This window comes from Gymnodraco acuticeps, unplaced genomic scaffold (genome assembly GCF_902827175.1).
Source record: "Gymnodraco acuticeps unplaced genomic scaffold, fGymAcu1.1, whole genome shotgun sequence".
In the NCBI taxonomy this organism is placed as follows: domain Eukaryota; kingdom Metazoa; phylum Chordata; class Actinopteri; order Perciformes; family Bathydraconidae; genus Gymnodraco; species Gymnodraco acuticeps.
In genome coordinates, this window is record NW_022991180.1 from 4,630,323 (window position 1) to 4,649,009 (window position 18,687).

The following is an 18,687-nucleotide window of genomic DNA, read 5'->3' on the forward strand; positions in this document are numbered from 1 at the left end:
ACTCTAAATTAGCTGTTGAGTTTTGATCTCTGTATGGATCTGTTGGAGTGGCTGTTGAGTCTGGGCAAAGAGCGCTCTGAATTGGACAGTTCTACTAATTTGAGGGAAGTTTTAGATTAGGCAACTGCCCTTTTTAAGGGTATTGATCCAATCCAATCTGGCTGGGAACGATTTCCCATGTTCCCCCTGCTGCGATATTAATGATTAGCAACAACATGAACACAACCGTTAGCTGTGTTCCTCGGGTCACCTACGGGATGAAAAACTCAAAGGTCCAAGAAATGTGAGGCCAATTAAAATCTGCTGTTTCATTTTGATCTCTGTATGGAACTGCTGGAATGACTATTGAGTCTAATAGACTGAAATGGATGGTGTTGCGAATGTGGGGGGAGTTTTAGATTCATGAGACACCTCAGTAGACTCACAGTTAATAATGAAACCACAAAGACCATAAACCCTTGCTGCCCTGCTGTTCTGTTTGTCCTTTTGAAGTTAGTGACATCACCAGAGGCCGTAACTGCAGATCCTGTTGATGTGTTTGAGTTTTATATGTTGATTTCAATGCAAGGAAATACACAATATTTCAATTTGTAAGTGTGATTCGACCTAGGGAACAACATTATTAAAGAGCATGGAGGTCTCCAACCACAGTAAAGCCAGTTGGGGACTCCCTGATATTCTTGTATATGCACATTAACAATAGTATAGTAACAAACATAGAAAATGAGTTTCAGCTTCATCCCCAGAAACGCAGCAGCCTCGGTTTGAAGCGGCTTCATCTCTCGCCCTCCTGCAGGCATCGTTAGCCAGACGATGATGGGAGCAACCAGGGCCATAATGGGAGGGTTGACTGACCCCTGACCCCCTATCGATCCGCTGGCTGTGTCCAGCTGGGCCTCCCCAAACCCAGTCAGCTGGAGAGGTGTTTAAAAGCTACCACCCTGGCTCCCATTCACTCCGCTACACACTCATTAATTACATCATTTACCTGTGACAGTGACAAACCTGCCCAGCCACGCCGTAGTTTATTAGGGTCACTGTACAAAGCCCAGGCCAAACCCAGATTAAAAGAGTGTGTGTGTGCGTCTGTGTGCAATGGGGAGTGAAAGACCCCATCTCTTACTGTATGGGATTATGAGTATAGATGCATGCTGCAAAGGGGAGTGTGACTGCTTTGTCCTGGCCTGTCGAGCTCCTTAGTGGAGAAGTTTATTTTGATTTATTTGATGTGTTGAAAGACAAAGATTACCAATTTTCTTGTACAGACAAGAATATGAGTATAGATTCCAGAAACACAGTGGGAGAAAAAATCACAAACAAAACCACCTGCAAAGTTTATCATTGTACACCTTGTAAAACACCTCTGAGGCAACGGCATTTGACATGTTTTTGGATGTAATATAAAATCTTGCGGATTTAGGACCGCTTTCTTTTTTATGTCTTCTCTGTTTTTACTTTCAACACCTATTTGCTGACTCAGTTCTTGGCCGGTCTTTGTTGTCTTTGCTGCTCAGGAGCAGCTGGATGTTTGTTGCCCGTTCACTCCTCAAGTTGTGTTGCTGCCTTTGCACGGCCTCTTTATTCTGCAGGTGTCTCTGTTCTACATCCACCTAAAATCCCCCCCGTTCCTGTGCCTTCACCCCTCGATCGTTTCCCCTCTTTCTGCTTCCCCTCCCTTTTCTCTTTACTGTAACCCTCAACACAATAAAATACCTCTGGTTTCCTCTTGCCATACCTTTCCCACTACACACTGGTATTTCAATCTCGACTCAATCGAGAAGGCTGACCTGCAGATATAAAGAATTGGCTTTAAGGCTTTGGAAATGGAACTAAATCTGCTGCAGGTCACACTGGGGGAAAATAAGCGGCAAATGTAAGTAAGCATGAAATAGTTTTTCATAAATAATCCAAATGACAGCAGGCTTTCTAATGGTGCCAGGGGGCTGTAAAAGAATATGTTGCCAATTTCTTCCCTATTAAAGTGAAATAGAAAGCCAAATACATAACAGTGCTGACGGAAAAGTTGCATACCTGGGCCCGTTCGAGTGGAGATTGAGGACACATTTGGGTGTTAGAGGTAGTTGTAGTTGGAGGAAAGGTGGGGGATTGATTGCTAGCCTTACAGTGGAGGTCTTTCCGCTGCAGGAAAAAGAATGCCCCTTCCTCACATCAGATCAATTGGTCAATAACTGCCCCTTTTTCCTGCGTGTGCACAGGAAGGCAGCTCCCATCTGTCTCTGTGCAATGTTGATTTGATTTGCACTTATGATTTTACAAATAATCAATGCTCCATGTCATCAGAGAGGGAAAGGAAACCAGAAACAATGAAAGAAGTAAGAATATTAATAGGAATGCCATTGACAGAAAAGAAAGTTCCAGAACATCCCTGCATGATTTAGAAAAGTCAAAAAAAAGAGAAGAATCATTGTTTAGTAGGGATCCAAATACTTAACCATTGAAGGAAGTATTCATATTCTTTACTAATATAACAATATATGTTTTCTATTGCAATGTACTATACCTATGTAGATAAGGATTATTGGCAAAATGTTAATTTTCTATTTTAAGTAAAAAAGGTACTCCCTGTAAATTAAATAAATGCTTTGATTTTCACACTAGAATAATCTGAATATTATTGCTTGTGTGTGTGTGTGTGTGTGTGTGTGTGTGTGTGTGTGTGTGTGTGTGTGTGTGTGTGTGTGGAAGTCCCCTTGAGTCAGAATCTGTTATTTATTGCTATTAAATGGTTAATTTTCCCTGGTGCCCTGAGGACCTTGGGGTGCGGTAAGATGTGTGGAATATAGCGTTGTCAGGGCTCAGTGTGAATGCTTGATGTATTAGGAGAGCAGAGCCATTAGGAAATGATGCTGGTGCCTCGTATGTTTTCTATTTTTACTTAAACTGAAAGAAAATGATGATATCCCTCAGATGAATGTTATTTAATTTTATGATTGGATAGCATTTGATTTAGCTTCCAGGTTCCATTTATGTTATATTCATGTTCTGTCCAGACAGGGCCCCTACTTATCAACCTGTTTTAAGCTTAAGTGAATAGCCTACTTGCAAGCTGAAGAATTAAAGTTGCTTTGACTTGAATATACTTTTAAATGTAAGAGTGCTCTTAACAACGGTCAAGAAAGGATCTTAAATGGCTGCATTACAGGGACACATTTCATCATGTACCTCCTGAGACATATGTTCTGGACTGAGTGTAACACATTGGTAATTATGGTGTTCAGAACAGGGTAGTCTGACTGAATTATAGTGTTCCTTCTTTTTGAAAGGCTGTCTGACTTTTCTTTATTTCATGTGTTGATTGCTAATGGATATATAAAGGGTTTCAGATTGTTACTGAACTGAAGGAAGAAAATAGTTATCTTTCACTGAACACTTGTTATCAAGAAGCACAGTGGAGCAGATGTTAATCTAGTCTATTTCTGCTCTGTGCATAATCACACAACCACTTGAGATGTTCTGTTAAATGTGCCTCTAACGCTTAACAGGATCAACTTGGAGAGAACAGACCTCTACCAAGGCCAAATGTTCTCTAAAGTGAGCAATAATGCTTGTATCCACTTCTTCTTCACAAAATGAATGACCTAGCACCAATTTTCCCCGAAAGTGTGCCAGTTTTTCTGTAATCCTGCTGATAAAATAGACAAACTAACAAAAGAACGGAACCAAAACATAACCTTCTTGGCCGAGGTAATGAGTCTAGTTCTTCACACTCTGCGAATAACATGTGTATGTCTTTGTATGTGTGTGTCTCTGTGTGTGCCTCTCTTGTCACTCTGCTCAAGTTTCCTCTAATTAGACGGTCCTGACAGCTGCTGTAAGAGGCATACTAATCAGCTGACAGTAATAGCACTCTTTACCACCCTGCGACACAAAAGACGGAGAAATGAGACCAAACAAACACCAATTACTGTCCGTCATGAGGAGGGGAGCAATCATGTTTGGGCACTCTTTGTGATCATTCGCTCCTTGTTACACTCGCAGACCAAACAAGAGGGTCAGCGGAGTTGTGTCCACGGGGAAGATCCAAGTATTAGTGTCAAATAGGAAACACACCATTTTTGTTCTGTGACTTGCAGTGTGAGACTCTGTTGAGTTAAATAGTCTTGTTCCTGTTCTGTTTTGGGGCATTTCCTTTGTTGTCTTCTTCAATTTGGGAGTATTTTGAACACCGTTAGTCCGATAGCTGCAGGGGTTCTGGTAAGCCAGTGGAAAAACAGAAACAGCTTAAGTGCTATTAGTTTTGATTGGTAAGTAATGTGCCCTGAATTCATTAGCCGATCTATTGATCTATCAGTAATCAATGTTGTCCCATTTCTAACCCATGAGCTGAATCTCAATCCATTTCCTGAACTGTCGCAGACGGGACAAAACATTGACCTCAGACCTTCACATGCTGTAGTCTGACGATAAGATCTGGTTCCTTTTTAATGTAGAGTTGTGTCACATTGTAGTGGAGCGCACACATCAGTCTCATCCGATACGGGCCGCTTCAGAGACTGTCTGCTGCCCGTGGATGCACCCCGTCTGGTTCCCACAAACTCTGATCGGCTCGTGGGGGTCTAAGGTAACACTTTCTCATCCCTTCAGGGTCACATCCTTGATACCAACAGCTCCTTTAATTATGCAGTGATGCAGAGAGATCAGCTGTCGATGTGGATGTAGACAAGATAATATGGTGACACCGAGTGTGCATTACACTAGTGTCCTGGGTCAAGGCTCTGGGTCTGTAGCCAAGCTCTTAAGAGGACAGTACAGTCGGTTAACCTTCTAAGAATGCTTGAAATTCTCTCTGTTCGGGTTGAAATTTCACATTCTTTGATTTAAATGTATTTAATTTCAGATTAAAAATTCATAGTTACCGACCTTTTACTTGTTTTGAAAACACCATTGTTCAGATGCACTTCAGTCTACGATTGAGTTCAAACAGTCTAAAAGTAAACCTGTGTAAGAACTGATTCGAACACTGCATTCACACACACAGGAACAAAGTAGTGAACAGTCTCTGGCCCTTCAGAAATATCATAGAAATATTACTCAGACGTTCTTTTTGTTGATAATAACCGTTTCACAGTACGGGATAACGTCGTTTAAGTCCTTTTTTTACCTTGTGGTCCATGTTGTACAAGTTGTATCTGCTTATGAAGCCTGTTTGCGTTCTGCCTGGACATTGCGAACATTTTCTTAGACTTTCTGAACTTTTTCTTGTTGTGGTGCTAAGCAACTTTTGAGTCTCTGCAGCTCAGAGTAAATAGTAGCCTGTCCCTGTCCCAGCATTGAGTTATCACACCATAATTCAGTAAGGGTTTAACCAGGCAGAGCTGCCAACGGGGCTCTCAGCTACCAGTAAGGGGAGCTCCACTACTAAAACCTACTGATTTGTTCCCTGGCCATCATGATTCAGTATAGTCAGTTTAGTTTGAAACATTTGGTGTTAAAGATGTATTTGTGCATATACCCAAAACTACTCATTGATTTATGTCAAGGTACAGTACAATAAGATACAGAATGATCTGGCAAACGTATGTAAACAAATATTGCATACAAAAAAGATTGTACTTAGACAAATAATAGAACATTTAGGTAAACATGCTTTTATTGCCAGGTTAAATGAGAAGATTGATACCACAAATGTATCTGTACAGTAAATATGTAGCTTAAACCAGTAGAAATGTAGCATAGCATAGCATAAAGCAGCCAACAGAAGTCCAGTGCATCTGAATACAATTTGAATATTTGTCTTTGCACAAAGTAAAGCTACAATATTAACTATGTAAATTGCACATTTTGTTTGAGTTTTGGATAGAAGCATGCAGGCAATAAGCCCAAGCTTCCTGTCTTTATGCTAAGCCTCCTTGCTGCTAGCACAATCCACATCTCTACCGTGAAAACGCTAGTGCTATATCGGCAATTATGAGAATAAGTGTATTTACCAACATTTCAAACTATTCCTTTAATATTTGTTTGCGCTGATGAATTTTCATGAATGAATTATGTGATTAATAAGTCATGAAACAAATAGTACCTCCTTTTTCTTTCACTACATATTTGGTTGAATGGGTCGCCCGGGTCACATTTAGATATTGTTAAGTGGCTCTGAATAGCTCCCTTGGTTTCACAGTTCCAAATGACCCGCGATAATCAGGTCATTAAAATGAGCCCATTCTCCATATCTGACACACTTCCACTCCCGCCTCATCTGAATAACAAATCAGCTGTGGAGTGCTTCCTCAAACAGAAAAGGGAAAAAAAATAAAAGAGGGAAAACTGACTTTCTCTTTATTTTCAGGTTAACCTTATCTCTATATTCAGGAGCAAAGATGGTAAAGAAAAAGCTAGAGGGGGGTAAAAGGTCCTGTCAAAAGTGCCAGTGCCTGTGTGAAAGTACCCGGTTTTCTTAATTCATCCCTTAGGACCGGATAAGTCTATCAATCTGTTAAATTGGAAAGCCATTAGGTGCCCTGGTTTATGTGTTTCAAGCTGTTAACTAGAGGCTGATTGATTGTTGTTCCTTTGATGGGATATGCTGATCTAATCTCACTGTGTGCACGTTTGCAATAAATTACACAATTCATTTCCCCCATTTAGAGGGGGGTGTATCACACCTCGAGGCATGCCTACGCTCTGCAGGCAAAGAGCAGGGAACCTATTTTATGGTGCCATTTAGCCAGCAAGCTTTCAGCAATCCCAGCCTTCTTTCCAACCCCCCTCCCTTGCCCTCTACCCCTCCAAAAAATCGAAGCATAATCAAGGTGTATGTTTAGAAAATTTATTGTTATAATTTCCCCCATAATCTCTTCCATTTTCCGGGAGCCGTGCTGACATAGATCATCATCTAAAAAGAGAAAATGGATAGCAGTTTAAAATTTATCGGTCTTTGATTCTCAATTATACGTGTTTATGACTTCATCTGTCTTCAGTGACTTCAACCTTTTCCATTATGGTGGAATATTATTTGTACGGAATCCATTAAATTCACAAGGCAGGACTCTAATGGTGGGGCTGCAGCGATTTGCAGAGGGAAAAGTTTTGAAAGGTTGGCTTTAGGAAAAGCGTGGCTGTTATGACACAAGAAATTGCTTTATTGATGGTCTGCTCTGCTGCCTGTGCATTTGGCCATTTGTTACCCGGCCCATATCTATATCTCAGACTGACACTGATGAGAACTTTTTCTGTTGCCCTCTCCAGATTACCGACTTGTAATGACACATACAGGCAGGTTGGGTAAAAGCTGAAGATCCACGGCAGAGTATCTGAAGGTACAGACGCTGGATATTGAGGCTGGGTTCCTGGAGGGCTCGGACCATGCTGCTCATAATAGAGAAAAAAAGGTACATCGCTCCTGTGACTGCTCCCATCCAAACCATACAGAGGTCATCATCTCTGCTGAGTAACAATAAAGGAAGAGAAAGAGGGATAACATGTGGATACGATCAGGACAGGAGAGATATAAAGGAGAATGCACTTCTTATATGCCTATATCTAAAAGGTACATGCTCAGTTATGATGTTTCTCAAAGTGACCATGAGGGGAAATTACAGCAAGACTACCGTACATTTGCCAGAAAATCTGTCATTCTCCTCCTTAAATACATGTTGTTTCCTGTTTACACAGGAAGTAACAAGATTCCCTGTAGTCAAGTGTCCGCTGAAGTGTTCCAACCTGAATGACATTGAGCTCCTTCGACTGGCTGGTGCAAAGGGCCGACTAAAAGCTAATCAGGCTGTAATTCAAGATTCGCCCAGCCACTTACAATCAATACTCGCACAATCCCAATTAAAGCTTGCCGGGTCAATGGAGGGCCACCAATTCCTTTACAAGTTAAATGCAATACTTAAATCTAAAGCAATCTCAGTGTGGCCTTCAATGGTTTAATGGCTCGTGCCAACAGGAGTGTCCAGTTAAAAGTGCAAGAAGGATACAGCGTGGACAGGTTATAGTGATTGATACTTCCTTACCCCACAAATACGTGCACACTTTTTAAATATCATATTAAATGCAAGATCTTACTTGGAAAGTTAGCATTTTTACGAGTGGATGAAGTATCTGAATACTTTATTCAGTACTACATTTGCATAGCTTTAGCTACTAGCTACTCTGAGGATTCAATTTTTCTTTTCAAAAGCATACATTTTTGTAACTTGATGTATTCTTTTTTTATATACTTACATTTTGTTAAAAATAAGTTATATTCAACTACTATGTGAGCTACTTTCATATCATGTACAAAACATATCAATAAAATGACTACTTTTACTGTTGAGATCTTAAGTGCATTTTTTTTCAATAATGCCTACTTACCTTTACTAATAATAATAGTAATAGGGTATTATTTGAATACTTCTAACAGATCTGAATACTACTCCTTAGACCTCACTGTCAACACCTCCACGCCACCCATTTTTCCCATTTTCCCTCCAGTTTTCTCCCTCCTGAGCTTTTGCCATTGCATCCATGTCTTCTATCACAATTTTGACCAACAGAAAGGAATTCTCACAAGATATCAAAACAAAAATCTATATTTAATATGGGAGCAATTACAAAGCGAAGTTGGCTGCACAGGGCCGTTGTCACCCGAGCGCGTGTTTTTCATCAAATAGGTCATTAGACGATGATGGATGTAAACCTATAAAGTATCTAAACTGGACCTTTTAACAAACCACGAGCAACACTATCATTTCTCTAATAGAACCTGCTGACCGTGTCATTCCCTCCTGCCATTTGTCATTTTTCCTTGTGAAATAATCAATATCTGGGCGCTTTGAAATAAATAATATAAAAGTCATAGTAACCTACCCGAGGAGCAACAAAAATAGACTTATGGAGCATTCAGAAGGCCGATGTGGCTTCTGGGCAAGGTCCACTGCATGTTTCTAATCAATGCATAATATTAGATTTTTGTATCACAGGGTTTTAGTTTGTACAGTTTATTTTCAGGGTTAGCATCAGCTGTGGTTTTTAACCCCTGTTATGGAGTGCTAAAGCATTGCGGTAAATTATTATTTGTCGCGTAAACCTTAACAATCTATTGGACTTCTCAAACACACAACCTAGGGATGAAGTAAATATTACAATAGTCACTTTTGTCCAAGTGTTAAAATGATAATGGAGAGGAGGGTAGCGATATCTGCATTTGATGCACTACTTTAGTCATATAGACCTTCAGCTGGCTTCAGCTTCTCACTGTGTTTGAATTCCTACAGTTAATCCACCAGAGCCCACCGTCATTCTTTTGAAACATTATGATTTCAATTATTAAGATTATTCACAGTAATCTTAATTTTGACGACAGGAGCAATATATTTTGTCTTTATTTACAATTCATTTTATGCTGCTTTGCTGACATATTTAGCAATGTTTATATGTGTAGTAAATCCAATCCAATCCATTTTATTTCTATAGCACATTTAAAAACAACAGAGTTGAACAAAGTGTTGTACATCAATAACTGTATAAAAACATAGTATAAATACATCAAAACAGATGGGACATGAAACAAATGTAAAACACGAGACAATGAAACCAGATCAGAAGCCACAGACTGAGAAACTTTCCTACATGATGTAAAAACAATACAAAACACTAGTAAGATAAAAAGACCTAGTAAAGGTCGTCAATGATTATAATACTGTGTACATTGTGATGTACATACTCAAAACTCATAAACAGGCTGCAAAACAGCCACCTTTTTTCTTTTTGCACCATGTGATACATTTTTTAAATAATATTGTTCAATTGTATATATCAGATCTCACATGAAGTAAACACCTTAAACACAATAATAATTCTGGGGTCAAATAATTGTGAAAAGTATCAGATATGTAAAAATTAGGAAGTCAACTAATCTTGACTTCCCAATATTAGTTCAGGAAGTCAAGCACTTCTAAATGAATAAGGATCCAATACAAACTGTCCGGAATAATTAGCGGTAGTTTATTTTCTGGTACAGTAGTTGTGGAGCATAGAAGAATATAAATACTACAATAATGTAAGTGACATTGTGATGTATTATGATTAAAATCTTCATATCAAGATTCTAAGGCACTGTTCATATTCGCAAATAAGTGTCAAACACATTTGGGTAGATTCTTTGCATGTTATTCTAATAGAATATCTGTTATAAGACACACATTTTGCACCTCAGTCTGAGGGTGCCATCAAATACCTGTGATGATGAGTGTGTAAGGAAAGGTGATAATTACATCACAGTAAGAGGATATGTCCACTAATGCAGCTCACTAAATGAATGACACACGTTAATTACATGTGGCTGCTAATGCAACCTTTACCTTGTCACTGACACCCTCTATTATGACTGCATATCCTATGGCTAATTAACGTTTTTGGGTAACAGGTGATGATGTTTCATAACTGAAATGTGTACATCGCCATTAGGTAACCAATGTGAAGACTGTTGTATTGGACATGGCTGCTGTATTTAAAAAATACCAGTTAATGTATTTTGGACTCACAAAAGCATTTTTTTGGTATCACTTTGGAGGCCATTGCGTTTACTTGCATGCACTTCCTGTAGACTTACTTAAAATCTAGTGGTTTCTTTAGTACGACCGGTTTAGCTTCCAAATGTGATTCCCAAAAACGTAAAAGTATGATATTTGTGTCCCCACACCATGATAAGTACAAGCATTCTCAACGCACACTGTGAACACTTTAATCACACACGTGCAGTTCCCTCTTGAGACCCACAGAGGTCGCTGTCTCCCCGTCCTTCTTCCACAGAAGCTTCCAACCAAAGGGCTGTTTTTTTTTTACAAGTCAATTAATATCAATGAGTGAATATACATAGCACATTTACAAAGAGTGCAATCTAAGGGATGAATTAGCCAAATCGATTAGGGAGGAATAAATGACTGTGCGACCCGCTGTCGGTGTGGAAGTGGCCCTTGTTGAAAATCAATGAATTAGAAATATGAATCTAATCGCCCATTGGTGACGCATGGAGTATAGCTGCAGTCTGAGCTCAGGCCTTTTTTCTCATTTTGTGTCTAGAAGTCTTAAGAAGAAAAGTATTTTGGGAGTATTTGATGGTTAGAGTTTTGGTATGATGAGCCTACACTTATGTTTGATTTAATTTAGTCAAGTTACAGTAGGATACATATGAAAGTCTGCAGAAGAAAGGGTGAGTTTTTTTACAAAAAAAATAGCACTGAAAACCAAGACTTTTGTGCTATTTTTGTTTAGTTAATACTTAATTGTATTATGAGTTTGCATGGCAGTGGGATCTTGTCTGAATGGACCCACTATTTAAAAACATTACATTTGGGCCTTGGCTAATCAATGCAAATGTTAACCATATACAGGCTATTCTTTTTTTCTTTTTCTAAACATAACATTTGGGCTCATTTTAAATATACTACTATCACAACTCATATCATGTGTTCATAAATAGCCAATTAAAATACAAATAATCAACCAGGCACCTGCTGCCTGAGTGAAAGTGGTTTTAAAAATGTATCGCTAACTCTTTTTTAACTACTATTTTTAACCTGGAATTTGAGTAACTCCGTAGTCGGTCTGTAATGTTTAGTTGTTTGATGAGGCGCTTATCCCAAACCTTTCTTTTTGGCGCTAACAGCCCTGTGTTCATTTGCTGCTAATTGGACTGTATGAGACCAATAACAGGCGAGCACACACAGCCTGCAGCCACAGCACAGGGGGAGGACTCTCTCTCTCTCTCTCTCTCTCTCTCTCTCTCTCTCTCTCTCTCTCTCTCTCTCTCTCTCTCTCTCTCTCTCTCTCTCTCTCTCTCTCTCTCTCTCTCTCTCTCTCTCTCCACACCGTCTTTCCCTTAATCCCATTTGCCATTGTACATGCCCAATCGCCTATACTTTCCGCATTTAACTTGGATGACATTTTTATTTCATCATTAGCATCAGACGCCAGACTGACTGACACGGTGGACCCAGTTTGCGTTTTACGAAAGAGCCCGGAGTGAGACATCTCCATGTTTCTACATTATTTTTTTCTCGCTAAAACATTGTATTTGATAATTGTTCCAGCCTAGAAGGACGCGTGTTTTGACGCTATTTGACGAATAAAACAGGGACTCCTCGCAGCCTGGATATCGACATAAGTCAGCCTTGCGTTTTTCTCTTTTGATTCCTGCTTCCGTGGTCCTCTGCGTTCAGACCACAAACACAGCGATGCCAGAGACAACGCAAGAGACGTGCGCTTCGGCCAAGGACTCTCCTTTCTTTATTAAGAACCTGCTGAACTGTGATAGCAAACCGTCCAAACCCAAGCCCGTACTGGCTGCCTCTAAGGTGGCCTTGGAGGGAGGATTTTCCCTTTCCCAGGTCGGAGACTTCAACTTTCCCCGCTTCGACCTGTCCGCACAGAGGTTCAGTCTGCCGGCTCACTACCTGGAGCGCACCTCGGCGTGGTGGTACCCTTACGCACTCAGCCAATCTGCCCACCTACACAGAGCCGAAGGTAAATACAAAACTTTATTCCTCATATTTTGTAGACTCACTTATGTGCAAGTCATTTTCTCACTTTTAACCATTCAATTATGTTTTGATGTTAGAGTTTAGTCTCTTAGGACAAACTTAATTACTTTAAAAAAACAAACAATTCCAACAAGTTTTGTGACACATACAATTGTGTCAGATTACAGTTATTTCACTTCCCTCTAAGAACTGTTCTCGATAAAGGGGAATTTGTTGGTTTTGTTGATGTGAAAATAATATGACGTGCATTGAATTACCTCACCAGTGGGTAAAGTGAGTTGACGCGCTGTCCTTTATGAAGGCCTATTTTGTTATGCCACGATGCGGGATAATAGATCAATAAAGTGACACACTGTGCATAAAATGAAGCAGACATCGTCAAATCATCGGATGAGGGTGACGATGCGCAGCGTGCTTTTGATTTGTCTATTGGCGCTCACTGCGAACATCTTACCCCAGAGGCTTATTGGTCACTGACAGAGTTTTTACCTGCTTCTTTCTGGGATTTATTCACCAGGGAATTAAAACACCCTGATATTGGCACTAGCATGCCTTCATGCAAAGAACACACATCATTTTAAAAATAAAAGCTTGTTCAATTATGAGCGTGATTGTACTTTGATTTGTTCAAATAAAGCAGACCAGATAGAGATTTCAAATATTTCATTTCTATTAAAAAGTATATTTTAAATAATAATTTAAATGTATTTGAACACTGTGTTGTCAGTGACCTCTTGTAATACAAAATGGTTTACGTTTATGTGACAAGCATAAACATATTTTCTGGCACCATTTATAACCACTTAGATGCAAAGACCACAAGCTGTCCAGTATCAATTATTTGATCAAATCCCACCAGGACCCATGTTAATGACCATCTCCCCGTCTCTTTATTTCAGTCCTAAACAAACTCGGAGCCAGAGACTGCTCTCCCACCTCGGGCACGGACAGAGACTCGCCGGACCTGGTTCTAAAATCCGAGCCGGATGTCAAAGACGACGACGACGATGAGAGTGAGCACAACAACAACAAAAGTGGCGACGAGATAATCCTGGAGGAGAGCGACACGGAGGAAGCCAAAAAAGACGAGCTGGAGGAGTGGAAGAAGAGAGACGACGACAAGAAGCCGTGCCGTAAGAAGAAGACGCGCACGGTGTTTTCCCGGAGCCAGGTGTTCCAGTTGGAGTCCACCTTCGACATGAAGCGGTACCTGAGCAGCTCGGAACGGGCCGGCCTGGCCGCGTCTCTGCACCTGACGGAGACCCAGGTGAAGATCTGGTTCCAGAACAGGAGGAACAAGTGGAAGAGGCAGCTGGCCGCGGAGCTGGAGGCCGCCAACTTGAGCCACGCGGCGGCGCAGAGGATAGTCCGTGTGCCCATCCTGTACCACGAGAACTCGGTCTCAGAGAGCGGGGCTGGCGTGCCCGTGAGCCAGCCGCTGCTCACCTTCCCGCACCCCGGGGTCTACTACTCCCATCCCATGCTCACCTCCATGCCGCTGCTCAGACCGGTCTGAAAAGACAAGCGTTTTCAAAATCAACCGAAAAGTTAAAAAAAAAAAAAAATACTAATATTTTTCTACTGACTGAATGAAGAAAATCACAAAGTAAAGAGAAACTGTCAGGCCTATATGGACCTTTTTCTTGGAAAATACATTGTGTCATTTTCCAAAAGGGTACCGTTTACACGTGATTCGACAACTCAAATCCCATAATTAATATTATTATTATTATTAAATATCACCTCAGGAGTCCACCTGCTTACACTGCCTGCAGCCTGATGAGTGTTCTTTTTATTTTTTCACTATAGTTTTTGAACATGACTTCGGGACAGGCCAACTCTACAACTGTAACCATTTATTTTTGTTGTTTACAAAAAAATAATGGTGGCCAAGAGGCGACTGATTTGTTTTCAGCTGACAAAATTATATTCTACTTTTACATTTTCAGAACTCATTACATGGTGATGTGCAATACACTGATGGTCTGAATGAATGAATCCACAAAACATGTCTTATCATCTTTTCACTTTGGGTATTGATGAGGCTTTGTTGTAATTTCCTTTTTTTTGGGTTCCTTTTTTAAATCGCTTGACGGGGACAATCAAGACACTGTCAACTGTAAAATACCCATGTAGTTCTATGTTTAGTGATTCTCACTCTTGTTCCCTTTACATGGACCAACTTTCAAGCACAAGTGTGAGCTCCAAATGTCTTTTAATCTACTTTGTGTTTTTGAACAGGAGTGGACAAATATCGACTACACTGATGTAAAAAATATGTAAATGTATATATTTAATGAGGCCCGAGGAGAGGAGCTGCCACTTCTCCTTTGTACAGTAAAAACGTTTTGATATTGTATTGCTGAACCATGTTGTGAAATAAATGGAGAATATTCCTTACATTTTAGGTTATATTGTGACTTCTGTGGATCCAGCAGAGAAGAATGGAGTCACTCTATAATCATATTTTAAATAGTTTTGTCACCAGAGAATTCAACATTTTCTCACGAAATGATGTCCTAAGACAATTCGTTTTTATAAAAAAAAAATCAAATTCAATTCATTTACGTCATTATAATATACACATTGAAAACCACACTTGTTTGAGCAGCCATAGGTTTCTATAATCATCTTGGTGTTATGCACTTTAAAACGTAATTTTACATAAAAAGTGTCTCGGTCAATTAGATGCGTAATTGCCACCATTCCTACAATTATGGGTGATGTAGTCAGAAGAGGACATTAAACACTGAGCTGCTGTCTTTAAAAAAACAAATTATCTCCCTCTCTGATGGCCGTGTGTGTGTTGTCTTGGTTCAGTGTGAGGTGGAAGGTGAATGTTGTCAGGATATATGCAAGTATCTCTACCTTATTATTCAAGTGTTTGATGCTTCCATTTAACTGTTATTTAATTCAAATTGTATTATTTTCATTTCATTTCAAGCACTTTCTGAAATTCGTTAGATTTTGTGACGAATTCATGAAAACCGTCTCCTTACAGAAATCCCTTGTGGTGTGGGCAAATTATTTCAGGATATAAAAAACATGTTTGTCGCTGGACACGTGATCTGTTTGAGCGAACACAGTGTTGTAAATAGCAACACAATAAATGAAATAATGCAGTTTAAGGTTGAAAAAAACTTTAATAATAATACATTTACATAATTATGTTCGTTTTCATGCAAACTGGCTCTAACATTTTTTTAAATAAGTAATAACCTCTGAGCGAATAGGAAGACTTTAATTGCTTCAAACTCGTCCCACGATATTGCATAATTTGAGAAAATAAATGTGCACTCAAATAGGCTGCCTTCCTAAAGTGATGGTACATTTAAAAGAAGGAACAGTTTCAGAATCACATCCATACAGTATTATAGACTGGATCAAGTTATACGTGCCGATACTCAACCAGATCCTGGACATGTTTTGTTATAAGTAACTTTATTTACTGTTATTGCATTAAGTATTTATGTTATTTAACTTTTTACGGAAGTTCATTTTTGATGAAAGTGCAGGTGAACTCACTGCTCATGCCTTCTTTAACCTGGGCACAGTAAATGTTAATGATCAATAATAATCAATAATAAAAAATAACCAAGATGGATAGTATTTTAATTAAAGTGTTAACATTTCATTACGTGTTTGATTCCGAGTAAAAAAACACCCCCAGACTTTGATAGTGGGACAGAGTCCAGGTGGACACTTTGACATCTGCAGAGAAACAGAATATTTTAATTAAATTCCAACACTAACACAACGACACAGATTAATTCCCCTGTAGTGTGCTGGTAGGGAAACTATTGACAGCTTCGTTTGAGGACACTTGAATGAATTACCCTGCATAAATACATCTAATAACAAGCTGCACTTGGTTGGCCCAAACATAAAAACATTTAAGAAAAAAGTTGAAATTCAAAATATAACAGATTATGATGTACATCATTTTACATTAACTTTTCCTCAAAGGTCATTTTTGGTTTTCATTTGCAGGCTAACACTTATTGAAAATGAATCAGTCTGCTATAAACTCTATATGATGACCTCATCAAGAGACAAAGGGTTCATTCAAATATCGTCAGATTACCCAAGTATTGACGCCTATACCACGCACACTCAACACGGCCCCATTACCGCAAATTAATAGATTGCTATGGCATTATTCCTCTGGCACATATCGATCCGTAAACGTCTGCATCATATTGCGTCAAGTAAGAGCAACGTTCACGTGCTGCAGCGTATGACCTTGATTTGCGCGCATAAATTGAAAAAATTACCACTCGATAATATCCATTTGTGCGACATCTGCATGCAAAGCAGTGAGGGGAGCGGGGTCAAAATCAGATAAAGTACATTTGTGGGAACGGGGGCAAGCGCACGTTACCGGGTACTGCGTTCAGTGTGTTACATTAAAATGGAGAGCTGAATGGGTAATTTTAAGCTCTATCGTGGGTTTTAGTGCCAGTTTGGAAACACACAAGTGGCCCGACCACCTTGCGTAACGCTAGCCTCTGTAGCCACTGGCATCCTCTCTCATGTGTTGGACAAAAGAGACAAAGACAGTTTGAGATTTTAACAGTTTTAGTTTTGTATAAAGTCATACAACAACAACAAAAATACCATGGGTGGGTTTTTCTTTTTTAGTGACAGAATTTGTTTCAGTAGTTAAAATGTTATTAAATTACATTATGAGAAAACAAAATGCATTCTAGCTAGCGAGGCTAACACAATGCTAACATACAATTGTATTATCATTATAAACTCGTCTTTTGGAGGGGGGGGGGGGGGCACAGAGGGGTCAAAGCTCATTGTTACAGGGGCATGGCCAGAGTTGCCCCCCAACCCCCATTAGAACCGCCCATGCTATTAAAGTTAGTCAGAGGAATGTATAAAGCATCAATTTCGAGAAATAAAATTGGCTTTGTCATAGGCCCAAGGAACCATTTCTGTCAGAGGTTCAAGAAGTTAGTTTGTCTGATGTCCTTGAAGGTTTTTGGTAAGGTTTCCTTCCAAGATTGAGATTTTTTTTTACAAATCACCAAAAAGTAAACATCCTCATTGATTGCTTCAGCAAAATGGGCCAAAGGTGAACAGGTGCACATATTCCCATGAAACCACCTCTTGTTCTTGTGCTTCAACAAATGCATCCTGTTACAGATACTAGCAGATTTGGACAATCAGAGGCCAAACACAAGTGATGTGACGCGTCAGAGTTGGTGTGTTGGAACAACTCTTTTGACACTTCTTGAAGAGGAAATCTCGTTTTAAACCCATCCCATTTGCTTTGCTGATTGAATGCGAGCATCAGATTTTGATCAAAGTTCTATTAAGTGAAACATAGGTTGCGGGGCACCGTCTGATTGGAACAGTTTAAATTTTAATTGTGTTTTTAATTTGACATATAGTTGCTGTGAAGAATGACACTGAAACGCCGAGGGGCGGTCGATTTTCTTAATTTCTCCCCGAGGAATTGATGAGTCTATCAGGGCAGTAGATTGGAAAGCCATTAAAACTCAATGGTTAGGTTGTTAATTGGAACTTGATGGATAGGAGCCCGTGGATAGGCTGTACTGATCCAATCTTCCTGACTTTGTGTTTTCCAATAAATTACCCAGTTCATTTCCACACTCAGATTACATAAATTGTACACCTCCAGGGCTCGGCTGTGCTTGCGTTTACAACTCTCTCTCTCCCCCTCTCTCTCTCTGCACACATACACACGTGTGCGCGCACGGACGCACACAAACGCCTCCTGAAAAAAGAGCAGGCCCAGCTTTCCTGAATGAAAATCGAAACGTAATCAACGTTTATACTTAGAAAATTTATTGATATCATTTTCTCTGGTAATTTTCTTATTCTAGAGTTGGACACGCCATATATCATAATACACACGTGTAAAGGGTCTTTGTTTAATATTTATCGAAGCTTGATTCCCGGATCAAAGCGCCTCATAACTTCATCTGTCTTTCTCAGACCTTTCTCTGCTGCTAAATATCTTGTTCTGTTATTGCGGTAGGGCGGCCATACAATAGAGCACGAACTTAGGCCCGCTGCTCGCCGTTTGGGCCTCTCCAGACTCCGGTGTGAAGAGGACACACGAGTAAGATACGAACATTTCATATACTAACACTGATCTGGCCTGCACGACTGGCCTTAAACGCCAACTCTGACACAAAAACTGCGTGTAATTCATTATGTGCAGCAC

At 39.8% G+C, this 18,687-nt stretch overlaps 1 protein-coding gene across 1 annotated transcript; it reads left to right on the plus strand.

The window, feature by feature from the left end:
* The first annotated feature begins 11,862 nt into the window (after positions 1–11,862).
* Positions 11,863–14,890, plus strand: hmx3a (H6 family homeobox 3a). Its single transcript, XM_034238031.1, has 2 exons — positions 11,863–12,468; positions 13,385–14,890. Exons 1-2 carry the CDS (start codon positions 12,180–12,182, stop codon positions 13,999–14,001), a joined length of 906 nt encoding a protein of 301 aa, XP_034093922.1. The 5' UTR covers positions 11,863–12,179; the 3' UTR covers positions 14,002–14,890.
* Positions 14,891–18,687: the final 3,797 nt, after the last annotated feature.